This window comes from Narcine bancroftii, chromosome 12 (assembly GCF_036971445.1).
Source record: "Narcine bancroftii isolate sNarBan1 chromosome 12, sNarBan1.hap1, whole genome shotgun sequence".
NCBI lineage: Eukaryota > Metazoa > Chordata > Chondrichthyes > Torpediniformes > Narcinidae > Narcine > Narcine bancroftii.
Genome location: NC_091480.1, coordinates 3,103,705 through 3,119,298, shown reverse-complemented (window position 1 = coordinate 3,119,298; position 15,594 = coordinate 3,103,705). Strand labels below are relative to the sequence as shown.

General features: G+C 46.1%; 1 protein-coding gene across 2 annotated transcripts in view; it reads left to right on the top strand.

The window, feature by feature from the left end:
- Window positions 1-15,594, top strand: part of LOC138747454 (netrin-3-like) — a 108,129-nt gene that overhangs the window by 70,943 nt on the left and 21,592 nt on the right. For both annotated transcript variants that reach the window (XM_069906692.1, XM_069906691.1), the window contains 2 exons: window positions 1,994-2,143; window positions 11,604-11,657. In XM_069906692.1, coding sequence (XP_069762793.1) covers window positions 1,994-2,143; window positions 11,604-11,657 — 204 coding nt within the window. The remainder of the gene's footprint in view (window positions 1-1,993; window positions 2,144-11,603; window positions 11,658-15,594) is intronic.

Below are 15,594 nucleotides of genomic sequence, written 5' to 3'. Positions count from 1 at the left end.
GAATTATGTATCTGTATTCCCAGATCCCTCTGTTCTACCACCCTCCTCAGTGCCCGTGTACATCCCTTCTTGGTTTGTTTTTCAAAGAGGCAATATCTCACACTTGTCTGCATTAAATTCATCTTGCCATTGCTCAGCCTATTTTTCCAGCTGATCCCTCTGCAGCTTTGAAAACCTTCTTCACTGTCCACAACGTCTCCAATTTTAGTCATCTGCAAATTTACTAATCCAATTTACCACATTATATTTGTCTCTGAGGACAATGTCAGAACACAATTCAAGATGGTGAACCCTCGCAAGGCATCAGGCCTTAATTGTGTACCTGGCAGGGTACTGAAAATCTGCACCAATTGATATGCCAGAGACATGGACCAGACAAGTGTTATACCAATACTTGGCTTTTATTAACGGACTATAACCACGACTAAACTGGCCAGTGGGAAAGTATCTCCATCTGTTATACCAGTAGGGTGGAGTATCTCTGCAGCCATAGCCAATAGCAATACGCCTCCCCCCATTACATCATCATGCCATCCAACTAGCTGGAGTGTTCATGGACATTTTCAGCCCATCATTGCAGCAGTTAGAGGTTCCCACCTGCTTCAAAAGGGCATCAATCATCCCGGTCCCCAAGTAGAGTAGCGTGAGCTGCCTCAATGACGACTGCCCAGTAGCACCAACTTCTACTGTGATGAAATGCTTTGAGAGGGTGGTCATAACAAGAATTAACATGTACCTCAGTAAAGATCTGGACCCACTGCAATTCGCCTATCGCAACAATTGCTCGACAGCAGATGCAATATCACTGGCTCTCCACTCAGCTCTGGGTCACCTCAAACAGCAGCTCATACATACGGCTGCTCTTCATCGACTACAGCTCGGCCTTCAACACCATTATTCCCTCAGTGCTGGTAAAGAAGCTACAAACTCTAGGTCTCTGTATTCCCCCCCCCCCCCCACCCCCCCACAACTGGATTCTTGACTTTCTCATCAGAAGACCACAGTCAATACGAATTGGAAGCAGCGTCTGCGGTTCACTGATCATCAACACAGGCCCACCCCAAGGATGCGAGCTTAGCCCACTGCTCTACTCACTATACACCATGACTGTGTGGCCAGGCTCAATTCCAAAGGCATCTACAAGTTTGTTGATGACACCACGGTTGTCAGCAGAATCACACACGACAGTGAAGGAGTGGACAGGAGGGAGGTCGATCAGCTCGTTGAATAGTGCAATGACAACAACCTGGCACTTAACATCACCAAAACTAAGGAGATGATTGTGGATTTCAGGAGGGGGTCAGGGGAACATGACCCAGTCCTCATCGAGGGCTCATTGATGGAGAGGTTCAAGAACTTCAAATTCCTGAATGTCAACATATGAGCATCTGAAGGAAACCATGCCAGCTTTGGCACATCCTGTCATGTGCCTCCAAGTACACTGTAACCTTATCCTTGTCAATTGTCCCCAACATCTTCCCAACCACTGACATCAGGCTAACCAGCCTATAATTTCCTTTCTGCTGCCTCCCTCTTGAAATCTTGGGGTTTTTTTTCCACAGAGAGTAGAGGGTGGCTGGAACAGACTGCTGAGGGAGATGGTGAGAGCAGATGTTATGGCAACGTTAAAGAGGCATCTGGCCGGACACGTGAACAGGCCAGGAATGGAGGCATATGGACCACGTGCAGGCAGATGGGATATATGCAAATTGGCATCAAAGTCAGGATAGACGTGGTAGGCTAAAGGGCCTGTTCCTGTGCCGTTTATGATTAATTCATGCTTTCCCGTATCATTGCTCTTGGAGTGTTAATGGGAGCTTGACTTTGTATTGAACCTGCACTGGCCCAATTGTGGCAGTGTGTGAAAGACAGTGTAGTTTGAACAGTATTCGGTATCTGACTGCGCTGCCCTGACCTGGCAGTATTTGATGGAGCAGTGCAGATTGTTTTTCTATCATTTTGAATAATTTGTGGCCTTCCCTTTACTCCATAGCTTGTGACTGTCACCCTGTTGGAGCTGCGGGTAAAACATGCAATCAAACAACAGGACAGTGTCCATGCAAGGATGGTGTAACTGGCATCACATGCAACCGGTGTGCCAAGGGCTACCAGCAGAGTCGGTCTCCAGTCGCCCCTTGCATCAGTAAGTTTCTCTTTCCTTGCCTTGTCACATCAGCTCCCTCATCCAAGTTAGACGTAGTTTGGAGGGAAATGCCCAGAACTATGAGTAAGGAATGGGGCAGAACTCCACACTTCACTTCCTCTGCCCTCTGCACTGTTTCCTGAAGGTAACAAATAATTCTGAGAAGGATTTAGGATGTTGATATGTATGTGGCATTTTGGATATTCCACTCAGTTTATATTTTGTAACAATTCATGAAAGGAGTTGACAATCATTTGAAATGATTTCATGCCTTTCTACAGAAGATTACAGAACAGCTATACATTAGATTTTGATCGGTTTTTAACTTCAAAGCTATCAGACCAGAAAAATAAGCAAACAAAATTCATACACACAAATGTTGATTAAATCATGTCTGAAATAACAGGGGGTCTTGCCAGCTACACCATTCAATAAAATTGTTTTATCTTTTCCCTCAGAAAAACCTTTTCTGCATTTATTCCACATCTCTTAATTTCTTTAAGACCTTAAATTCCTTCCTTTCTCTGTTTTACAACATTCTGTGACTGAAATTCTTGGAAAGTGAATTCCAAAGATTCATTACCCATTGGTTGAAGACATTGCTGGAGAAACTTAACAGGTCACGCAGTGTCCATGTGAAGTAAAAGGCCATCACGTGGACAATTCCCATATCCTGAAACTGTGACGGAGGTGATGCCTGATGAGAGTTTATTGTCAAGAACACAAGTAAAATGTATAGAGCAACAAAAATCTTACTTGTGGCAGTCACACAGGTACGCAAGATACTCCATCAGTTGTGTGCATTAAATTACCACAATTTGCCAAGACAGAAAAATAGATGATAAATATAAAAGGATGGATCAATATTCCCAGTTGGAGTGAGTGCAACAAAAAAAAAGTGATGTTTCAGTAATGCTGACAGATCTTTTGGAGGTCCTGGGGTAGTTCATGGTCAGGATTAAGAGACTACAGGGATACTCAAGGGCCTGATAATGTTCATGAACCTAGAGGTACTGGTCTTCAGGCTTCTCTCCCTTCTGCCTGAAGGGAGCAGTGAGAAGAGGTTGTGACCAGGTTAAAATGTTGGCTGTCTACTTGACGCAGCGCCACACACAGATGTCTGCAATGGATGGGAGGCCAGAGTCTGTGTCCATGTTTGTGACCTTCTGCAGCTTCTGCATTCCTGGCACTCCAAACGAGGCCATGATGTAACCAGTCTGTGTACTTTCCATAATGCTCCTGTAGATGTTTAATCAAGTATCTGACAACATGCCAATTTGTCATGAGAAAGTAGAAGCATATTTGTCCCTTCATCACAATTCCCTTGATGTTTGTCTTCAGCAGACATCTTCCCATATGTGGTCTCTTAGAAACTGGAAGGTACTAACCCTGTCCACTGCCATTCTGGCAATAAAGACAGGTGCTTAGGCCCTTCCTACCGACCAGAATGGTGGCTATGTGGAATGAGCTGTTGAAGAAGGCAGTAGTGGGAGGTATAATTAAAACATGGACAATAAAGGTTTATTGGGATATGGGCCCAACATGGCCAAATGGGACTAGCTCAGGTGGACAACGTGGCCAATATGGATGAGTTGGGACAAAGAGCTTGTTTCCATGCCATGGCTCCATTATTCCTGATTCTAGACCACTCAACCAGGGGAAACATCACCCCCAATTCTAGACCACCCAGCCAGGGGAAGCAAGTCACCCCGATTCTAGACCATGGAGCCAGGAGAAACGTCACCCCTGATTCTAGACCATCCAGCCAGGGGAAACATCATTCTTGCAGGCTAATTGAGAGATTTGTATTTTCACGTTTCATTCTTACAAATATTGCTTCAGCTGTGCCTTGATGATGAACATTATCCAATGGATTAGTCTGGTTAACCTTTGTGACTCTCTTCTTTTTAAGTTGATCTTCAGGAAGGAAAGTTAGTGTTGAGCTGAGATCTCTACACCCTATTCCAGATGTAGTTACATCAAGGCATAATTTAATCGGAGCAAGACATTTCTACTCTGGTACAAAATCATTTTGAAACAAAGGCTAACAAACTGTTTTCTTATTGTTTATACTTAGAATAAGTGATGTACAGGAACACCAAGTTACCTCTGAATACCATTACCCTTCACTCTCAAATCCTTTAAAAATTATTCTGTGACTGAAACTATTTTCTCCTCAAAATTTTCTTCGTAATATTCCATCACATTCTCTTTAACTGTTCACTCTTGTCTGAGGCCTCTGCCTTTCCCTCACAGCCCACACTGCCCTTTAGTTTGGTTTCAACAGAGCCTTGGGTCCTTTCATCCAAATCAATGGGAGAGATTGTGAACAAGTGGGACCTCAGCATGAGCTACGGGGCCAGCCATTACTTCCTACCTCTCAGCCTGAAAATAGCCCATTCATTCCTTTCGTGTCAGTTCACTGACCAAATCTCCAACCTACCCCAGTAAGTCACTGCCCGGATGGTGCACTCAAACTTTGTTCAATAATCTCTTATGCTTTGTTACAGATGTACTGAAAGTCAAATGCACCTCAGTTACCTAAAGTAAATATAGTCCAACCATGGATAAGAATAAAAGATGATTAGATCCAAAGAAGAATGATCTGAAGTTTCTACTGAGATGAAATGAATAGAGCTGTTGCCTCATGGCTCTTGATTCAATCTTGATCTCTTTCTGTAACCTTACAGGTTTCCACATCCCAAAGAAGAGTCATAGGGTTAAACAGCATGGAAACACATCATTTGGCCCAAATGACTCATTCCAACCAAGTTATTTATGTACACTAGTCCTCTATGTTTGACCATTATCCATCTAAGTCGTTCATGTCCACATACCTTTCTCAATGTCTTCTAAACTTTGTCATTACATCTCCATCAACAGCTTGCTTTGGCAGCTCATTCCACATACCCACCACTTTCTAGGTGAAAAATTTCCCCTCAAGTCCCCATGAAATCTTCCCCTCTCACCTTAAATCCTCTCCAAGTCTGGGGAAAAAGATGATGACCATTGGCTTCTACAAGTTGCTCCTAGTGTGCAGGTGAGTGGTAGAATCTGAGAGGTGTTGATGGGAATGTGAGGAGAATGAAATAGATGAGGGTAGTATTCATGCAAATGAATGGTCGCCGAGTGATGAGTGGTCTAGGCCCATGGTTTATCTCTCAGCAAGACCTTGAAAAACGTAGTAAAACCTGAGCTTTGGGAATTTATCAGAAAAGAAACCAAAGATTAAAGTAAAAACACACAAATGGGGGAGAAACTCAACAGGTCAAATAGTGCCTTCATGTAGCAAGGGTAAAGATACAGAACCGATGTTTCGGTCTGGAGCCCTTCAAGGTGTGGAGATTAAAGTAATAGAGTAAGAGGAAAGATTGAAGCAGGCATTGTGGAGGCTTGAAGGGGGCTTGACATTTCCTTGGTAAATAGCATTCTAGAGAACCCCAAAACATTTTATACACATGGAAAGCAATAGGCTCGCTGAGGAGAAGGTAAGACCACTCAAGGGCAATGCAGAATGTATGCTTAGAGCCAGAGGAAATGGGGAAGGATGTGGAGGAGAGTGAGAGCAGGGAGGGGCAATGCTGCCATTCTCAGGCATGTAGATATCAAGGAGGAGGAGTTGTGGAGTATTTAGAAGATTTTTTAACATAGATCACTCTTCAGAGCTCAACCGGATCTATCCCAAGTTATTGAGAGAGGCAAGAAAGGAGATTGCCGAAACTTTGATAGTGATGTTTGTATCATCTCTGGCCACAAGCGAAGTCCTACAGAACTGGAGAATAACTAAAGTTGTTCTCTTATTGAAGAGGGGCTATTGGGACGCAGCAGAAATTCTATGCCAGCGAGCTATGCATTAAGGAATTATTGGAGAAGATCCTTAGTGATAGGATTACTCACCTCTGGAAAAGTACCAACTGATGAGGGATAGTTAGCATGGCTTTGTGCAAGGCAGATCTTGTCTTACAGGCCTATTTGAGTTTTTTGCGGCATTGACAAAGATGATTGATGGGCATAGGGCAGTGGTCGATACCTCTTCAAAGCTTCCACATCTTTCCCATTGTGTGGAGGGCAGAACGGCTCTACTCCAATGAACACCCTTCCACCACAACCCTATGTCATCTATGAACACACCAATTTTGGATTGAATCCACCAAATCAGTGTGGATTCCATGTGGCCTAGTCTTCTGAACCAGTCTACACCAAACAGTACAGGAACAGGCCCTTCAGCCCAAGTGCCTGAACTGGAAAGGTGCTACTTTCCCTCCATTCCCTTTGCATTCTCGTGTGTATCTAGAAGCTTCTTCAATGCCATTATTGTATCTGCTCCCACCATGACTTCTGGCAGCTTGTTCCATGCACCCACCACCCTATATGTAAAATATTTGGCCCACACATCTTCCTTAAATGTCCTCCCTCTCACTTTGAATGCATGTCCTATAGCAGGTACTGCTATTACCATGGGAAAAATGTCCACCCAGTCAATGCTTTTCATGATTTGATACACCTCTATCAGATCTCCACACAGGCTCCTATGCTCCAGAGAAAACAGCCCGTTTGTCCCATCTCTCCCCATAGCTCACACCCTCTAATCATAAGTGATAGGAACAGAATGAGGCCATTTGGCTCATCATGTCTGCATCACCATTCGAATATGGCTGATACATTCTTCCTTTCAACCTCATTTTCCTGCCTCCCCATGACCTTTCATGCCCTTACTAATCAAGAACCCATCAATCTCCACTTCAACCTACCCAAAGACTGCCTTCACAGCTGACTGGATTCCACAGATTCACCACCAGCAGAAACCTAGAACATTGAACATAGAGTAGTTGGAACACATTGTGGCTTGGTAAATGCGAGGTTGTGTACTATGGAAGGGAAAAAAAGAATAGAATCTCTACGCTACATAGACAAACCCATTTCTTGAGGCTCATGTCCTCTAGTCCTAGTCTCACCTCCCAGTGGAAACGACTTCCCTTAAATTGTTCTTGTTAATACTCCTCCCACCCTAATGTTCTCAGGATTCCTGGCTCTACTCCCAATTCTGTCCCTGAGACATAAATTTCTCTCTTTCTCCCAATGGTTGCATGCACAGTTCGACCTGCACCGCTGATCATCTCTTTACTCTTTCCCAAATTTCCTCTATGATCTCATTCCTTTTCCATCCTGATCACTTCCATTCTCCGTCATGATGAGAGATATGGGAGGAATTGCACTCCTGGACAGTTCTGTCATGTGAATGCTGTTGGAATGTGGGGAGCTCAGCCGACAAGATGCTCTTTTAATCTGTGTTTTTTTTAAAACATCAATACGATGTCTGGGTCACTGTTTCCAAGAGTTTGAATATCTTTATGGAATCAGTTGTGAATTGATTTTGCCACACCATTGCTGGTCGACCTAATACGTTGGCTGTACCTCATGCCTCAGCTGTGTAACATTACTCTGTTCACTTGTAATTTGCATCCCACTGCTGCAGTATCCAGACGCTGACCCAACAGCTTTCCACATCAGAGCTGTGCTCTGCTATTTCCTTCTTCAATCTTGGATTTTGTTTAATGGCCATGTTGATGGACCATTCACTGCAGCTCATTTCCCAAAGGATTCCCAATTCTTTCCAACAATCAAAACCTCCTCATTCTTGGCCAACCTTGACTATGATTCAAAATCATCAAAAATCAAAGTGACATGACATTATTTTTCAAAAGCTTCCAACATTCCCAACATTCCATGCACTTTTATTCCAGTTCATATTGCGTGCAGATCTTTGCTGAACACTGTCGAAGCTTGGCTATCCATGAGGTCCCAGTTGCATCTTGTACTTCGTCAAACATTTCCGACCATACAGTGGACACATTGCTGTCCGAAGCAGCTCTGATTGGGGGCTGGTACCTCACTGGTACTTTACAGTTGCTCAATCATTGTTTGCAGTGAGAGTAATATTAATGTCTGAACATCTGACTAATTAAACAGCAAGATTTTCTATTTTGGTGATTCATCTCAAGCCAGAGGCTGAGCCTTTTCATGCTCCCAGACTCGCAATGAATCTTCTCCCCAACCTTCTCTCAGACTCCAGCCACTCATTGTTTCCTTTCACTGCCTATGGTTACTAACCCAGGCCCAGCATTAACCAGCTATTAAATCTCTTCTCACCTCATTGACAATATCCCTGCACAGTATCTACCACTCTCGACTGAATCTCTTCTTACAACCCCCTAGAACTCTTCCCAGTCCCAGCTCCAACAACCCATTCAATCAAGCAACCTAGAAAATAAATGAAGAGCAGAGGCCATTCAGCCCCTTAAGCCTGTGCCACCATTGAATAGGGTCATGGCCGACGTCTACTACCCTCCACTCATGCGTGCGCCAGTTCCCGATGACCCTCAATCTTTCAGGTGTTTATTTCTCTCCCTCTGAAATTAATCTAATAATCCTGCCAGCATCATCCTCATGCCAGAAAATTCCAGAAGTCTCTGGGAGAATTGTCCACGCACTTCAGTTTTAAATGACTGGCCCTTAACTTCTGAATACGTCCTCTTGTTTATGACTCTCTCACTGGTGGAATTATCTTAACGTCTACCTTGTCAAACCCCCCTGATGTTACCATACAGACCAAAGCAATCGAGTCTCCCCTCCTGATAGGACAACCCTTTTATCCCCGGATCCTCCCCCACAGCCATGGCCCTTTCCACAGACACCCCATCAAACTACTTCCCACTCAATTACCTCCCGACTTGTGAAGACCCTCCATGAGCTTGGAATCAAACCATTCTTTTAATCTCCTCCCGTGGCTAATTGACACAGTCCTATATCAAGCTCTTAGCAAACTGGTGAAAAAAATCCAGGAGTAGAACAGAGCTTCCTGCTGGTTCTAGCATGGCCGGTTCCACTCGGGGCTCAAACAAGTGAGGGAGTTTCATTCAGATGGATAAACGGGAACCCAACAACAACCAGGACTACACTCAGATTCAACATAAACTGCCCACATTTCACCCTCCGCCCTCATCCTCCCTCCCTCACCCTCCACCTCATTGCCCCTCCTTCACCCTCCACCCTCACTGCCCCTCCTTCACCCTCACCCTCCCTCCATCTCCACCCTCACCCTCCCTCCATTTCCACCCTCACCCTCCCTCCATCTCTACCCTCACCCTCCATCCCTCACCCTCACCGCCCCTCCACTCTCTACCCTCACCGCCTATACTTCACTCTCCACCCTCACCACCTGTCCTTCACCCTCCCTCCCTCACTCTCCGCTCTCACCCTCCCTCCCTCACCCTCACTGCCCCTCCTTCACCCTCCCTTACCCTCCACTCTCACCACCTGTTCTTCACCCTCCCTCACCTTCCCCCTCACCGCCTGTCCTTCACCTTCCCCCTCCATCCTCACCCTCCTTCACCCTCCACCATCACCCTCCCTGCCCTCCCTCATCCTCCACCCTCACACCCCACCCTTACACTCTGCCTTCACCCTCCCTTCATGGCTCATCCTTCACCCTTTACCCTCTGCCCTCCACTCCACCCTCACCCACCATCCTCATACTGCCTCCCTCACCCTCCACTCTCATTGCCCCTCCTTCATCCTCCACCTTCACCCTCCCTCACTCTCCGCCCTCACCACCCCTCCTTCACCCACTATCCTCACCCTCCCTCCCTCACCTTCCACCCTCACTGCCCATTCTTCACCCTCCCCCAAACTGCCCATCCTTCAACCTCCACCCTTACCCTCCCCTCACCGCCTGTCCTTCATCCTCCACCTTCACAACCCCCTCCTTCACCTCAGCCCTCACCCTCCCTTCCTCACCTTCCACCCTCATTGCCCCTTCATCACCCTCCACCCTCTTCCTCACCACCTGTCCTTCACCCTCACCCCCCTCACTGCTCATCTTTCACCCTCCACCCTCACCGCCCCTCCTTCACCCTCTTCCCTCACCCTCTGCCCTCATCGCCGTTCCTTCACCCTTCAACCCCACCCCTCAATTCTCCAACCCTCCTTCACCCTGTTTCTCTCTCTCTCTCTCTCTCTCTCTCTGACACTCACCCTCTCTCCCTATCCCTCACTTTCTGTCCCACACTCTCTCTGTCCTTCACTCTCTCTCTGTCCCTCACTCTCTCTGTCCCTCGCGCTCACTGTCCCTCGCGCTCTCTGTCCATCGCGCTCTCTGTCCCTCGCGCTCTCTGTCCCTCGCGCTCTCTGTCCCTCGCGCTCTCTGTCCCTCGCGCTCTCTCTCCCTCGCGCTCTCTCTCCCTCGCGCTCTCTCTCCCTCGCGCTCTCTCTCCCTCGCGCTCTCTCTCCCTCGCGCTCTCTCTCCCTCGCGCTCTCTCTCCCTCGCGCTCTCTCTCCCTCGCGCTCTCTCTCCCTCGCGCTCTCTCTCCCTCGCGCTATCTCTCCCTCGCGCTCTCTCTCCCTCGCGCTCTCTCTCCCTCGCGCTCTCTCTCCCTCGCGCTCTCTCTCCCTCGCGCTCTCTCTCCCTCGCGCTCTCTCTCCCTCGCGCTCTCTCTCCCTCGCGCTCTCTGTCCCTCGCGCGCTCTGTCCCTCGCGCGCTCTGTCCCTCGCGCGCTCTGTCCCTCGCGCTCTCTGTCCCTCGCTCTCTCTGTCCCTCGCGCTCTCTCACCCTCGCGCTCTCTCACCCTCGCGCTCTCTCTCCCTCGCGCTCTCTCTCCCTCGCGCTCTCTCTCCCTCGCGCTCTCTCTCCCTCGCGCTCTCTCTCCCTCGCGCCCGCTCTCCCTCGCGCCCTCCCTCCCTCGCGCCCTCGCGCCCTCCCTCCCTCGCGCCCTCCCTCCCTCGCGCCCTCCCTCCCTCGCGCCCTCCCTCCCTCGTGCCCTCCCTCCCTCGCGCCCTCCCTCCCTCGCGCTCCCCCTCCCTCCCTCGCGCTCCCCCTCCCTCCCTCGCGCTCCCCCCCCTCTCCCTCTCCCTCGCTCTCTCTCTCTCCCTCGCTCTCTCTCTCTCCCTCGCTCTCTCTCTCTCCCTCGCTCCCTCTCTCTCCCTCGCTCCCTCTCTCTCCCTCGCTACCCTCGCTCTCTCTCTCTCCCTCGCTCTCTCTCTCTCCCTCGCTCTCTCTCTCTCCCTCGCTCTCTCTCTCTCTCCCTCGCTCTCTCTCTCTCCCTCGCTCTCTCTCTCTCCCTCGCTCTCTCTCTCTCCCTCGCTCTCTCTCTCTCCCTCGCTCTCTCTCTCTCCCCCTCACCTCCCAGGGCTGTTCACTCACTTTTTCCCTTTGTGTGGACACTCACTCCCTTTGTGGGTGTAACTCCTTTCTTGCTCTGATTTCTTGTATGCAACTCTGATTTCCAGCAAATGGTGTAAATCCAAGTACAGTGGTACGTTTACAGATTGAATCAACTGGTGATAGAAGAAATCTGTGTCATTTCTGTATTTTTAATTCTCTGTCCTACTGGTGTTAAGGGTGTTCAGTGCTTTGATTCCAAGTTGTTCTCAAGGTGGCACCTCTCAATGTTCATTTTCACAGGGATCCCAACAGCTTCTCCGAGGTGGGTGGTGAAGAGCACTGTGGAACCTATTGGTGAGTGAGAAGCTTCAGATGATGTCTTGCAGTTGAAATCCTCAGTAAAGAAATGAGATGTTAATCTCAGCCAACATTTAATGGTGTATTGGGAAAGAACTCCATAACAAAGGGTTAAGTTCTTCATGGAACTCACAATAGAACCTTGGAACGTTACAGCACAGAAGAATAGACCATTCAACCCTTCTGGTCTGAGTCGACCAATAAGACTAGCTAGTCCCATTGACCTATTCTCATTCTATAACCGTCCAGACCTCTCCTTTCCATGAATTTATCCAATTTATTTTTAAAACTTGATTGAATCTGCATTTACTACATCAGATGGCAGCTCATTCCACACTCCTACCACTCTCCGAGTGAAAAACTTTCCCCAATGTTCCCCTTTTACCTCTCCCCTTTCAGCCTAAAGCTATGACCTTGTGTTTTTATCTCCCTCAATCTAAGTGGAAACATCCTACTCACATCTACTCTGTCTGTACCCCTCATAATCTTATAAACCTCTATCAAGTCTCCCCTCATCCTTCTTCATTCCAAGGAATATTGTCTTAACCTGTTTAATCTTTCTCGGTAACTCTACTCCTGAAGATCCAACAACATCTTAGTAAATCATCTCTGCAATCTTATTGATATCTTTCCTGCTGCTGGGCGACCAGAACTGCACACAATATTCTAAGTGCGGCCTCACCAATGACTTGAATAACTTCAATATAACATTCCAATTCCTATACTCAGTACTTTGATTTATAAAGGCTAAGATGTCAAATGCTTTCTTTACAACCCTGTCCACATATGATGCCACCTTCAGGGAACAATGTATACGTATTCCCAGATCTCTGCTCCTCCACACTCCTCAATGGCCTAACATTTTCTGTGTACATCCTACCCTGATTCGTTCTTCCAAAGTGCAACACTTCACACTTACCTGCATTAAATTCCATCAACCATTTACTGGCCCAATTTCCCAGCTGGTCCAGATCCATCTGCAAGCTTTGAAAATCTTCCTCATGGTCCATGACGCCCCCGATCTTTGTCTCATCAGCAAACTTGCTGATCCAATTCTCCACATTATCATCGAGGTCATTTATATAGACAACAAACAACAATGGCCCCAACACACATCCCTGAGGAACACCACTTGACAGGCCTCCATTCATGAATGGATCGGGTAATCCTTGTTCTAGAAGATTCTAATGAAAAAGATAATTGCATAAGAAATAAGTTTTGAGGAAGATAATTTGGCTTGGACCTGCTCTTCTGCTTGATTACAGCCAGGCTTGTCTTTTACCTCTAGACCTCTTTGCTGTCCAGCTGTACATCCCTTGATTCCTCTCAAATTTAGTTTACACAGTGACCGAATCACCACAGCCTTCTGCAGAGATTTTCAAATGTTCACTCTTTTCTGGTTGAACAAGAACATAAGAAGTAGGGGCAGGAATTGGCCATCTGGCCTGTCGAGCCTGCTCCACCATTTAATGAGATCATGGATGATCTGATGATAGACTCATCTCCACTGACCTGCCTTTTTCCCATATCCTGTAATTCCCCTACTGTGTAAAAATCTATCAAACTTTGTCTTCAATATATTTTCTGAGGTCACCTCCATGGTTTCAATGGGCAGCGAATTCCACAGATTCACCACCCTCTGGGAAAAGTAGTTCCTCCTCATCTCCGTCCTAAATCTACTTCCCTGAACATTGAGGTGATGTCCCCAAGATGAACAAATTGTCCTTTCTTTGTCCTAATCAGCTGACCCTTATTTTAAAATAAAGCTGTGACTTGTGGTTACAGCTGCCACAACCATGCAGACATCAACTCAACATCCATGTTATCAAATCCTGCATGAATGTTGTACATTTCTATGAAATCACCTCTTAGTCTTCCAAACTCTAGATACCAGAATGGTCTGCTTAATTTTTTTTTCCTCACAGGCAAACGCCTGACCTAGAACTCTATCCAGACTGGAGAAACTCAGCAGATTACTTTATACAGCAAAACTAAAGATACGTAACCAAAAATAATCAAATGGGAGTTTGGGTACCGGCGTACAATTTGCTTGTAGCTTGATGAAGGCCTGAAGCCTGAAACGTTGGTTATGAATCTTTATCTTTACTATATAAAGTGCACTGCTTGACTGCCTGAGTTTCTCCAGCGTTATGTTTTTACTTCAACCACGTGTCTGCACACTTTTGTGCTCTGCCTCTATCCAGAGATTTTTTGACTTTCCTTCAAGATAAAGATCCGACATAAACACAATATTCCAAATCTGATCTTAGCAGAGCTCTGTAGATTTCAAGCAAGACACCTTTGTCTCTTGAACTCAAATCTTCTTGTAATAAGACCCTCAAGGTCTTTTCAATTGCTTGCTGATTCTGCATGTAACTTCCAGTGATTAATATACATGATATTCAGTTCCCCCTGAACACTTTTCAATCTCTTGCTATTTAAAAAGTCCTTTTTCCACAAAAATCAGTGGCCTTATGTTATTCCATGTTTGATGTTACCCACGTCTCACCTTTTAACCCAACTGTTCTTCATCTTCCCCAAAGGCAACCTACCCACTCCTCACCACTTATTCGGCCACACGGCTTGGAAGAATTACACTTGCTTCCTCATCCACATAATGGACACATTGGGGCTCCCAATGGCCACTACACACTAAGCACAGCCTCTCAGTGCATAAATGACCAGTGTACTCTTCCTCGGGGACTGAAAGAAACAGTAGAAGTTATAGTGGAGACAGTTGTAGTGATTTACCAAAGCTTTCTGGATTCGAGACAGGTCCTGGTGGATTGAAAGACAACAAATGTCACACCCCAATTTTTAAAAAAAGAAGGCAAAAGCTAGGTAACTATAGATCAGTGTGTAGTTTGGAAAATGCCTGAAGCTTTTATTCAGAAATAGTGAGACATTTGGATAGAAATTTTCCCATCAGGGAGATGAAGATGGAATGAGGAAGAGCAGGTCATGTTTGATCAATTTACTGGAGTTGTTTGATGGCATAATGATGGTATAGAGGGGATCAGGTGAATGTTATACACTTATATTTCCAGAAGGCCTTTAATGAAAGACTTAACCAAAATATGATGAAGCAGGGAGTTGGGGTATTGTATTTGCATGGATGGAAGATTGTTTGACTAACAGAATGCACAGAGATGGGATAAAGGGATGTTTCTCTGGTTGGCAATACTGAAGTCAGTACTGGGCCCGCTAATATTCAAGATACACCTTAACAATCTGGACAATCTCTGCATCTAAGTTTAGACAACACTAAATTAAGTGGAAAAACAAATTGTGCCAAGAATACAGAGAGTCTGCAGAGAGATCTAAATAAGTGAGTGGGCAAGGGTCAGGCAGATGGAGTATCATGTTGGTAAATGTGAGGTTCTCCAATTTGGAAGGAAACTCGAAGATAAGAATATATTATTTATATGTTGAAAGAATGCAGCATGCTGTTCTGCAAGGAGACCTAGGAATGCTTCTGAATGAATCGCAAAAGTTGGTTTGCAGGTGCAGCAGGTTATCAAGAAGGCAAATGGAATGTTGGCTATCCTTGCTGGAGGGATTGAATTGAAGAGCAGGGAAATTCCTCAAAGTACTGGTATGGCTATACCTGGAATACTGTGTGAGGTTCTGGTTTCCTTACGAAGGATGTACTGAGTTTAGAGGCAGCTCAGAGGAAGTTCACTTGGTTGATTCCAGAGACTAGGGCATTAGCCTATGAGGAGAGATTGAATCGTCTGGGACTGTACTCATTAGAATTCAGAATAATGATAGAATTTTATTAAATTATGTAAGGGATAGACCAGATAAAGGTGGGTAAGTTGTTTCTACTGGTAGGTGAAACTAGAATGAAGGGCCTTAGCTTCAAGATTTGGGGTGTAGATTTAGGATGGATAAGCAAGAACTGCTTTTCCCAGAGAGTGATGAATTAGTGCAA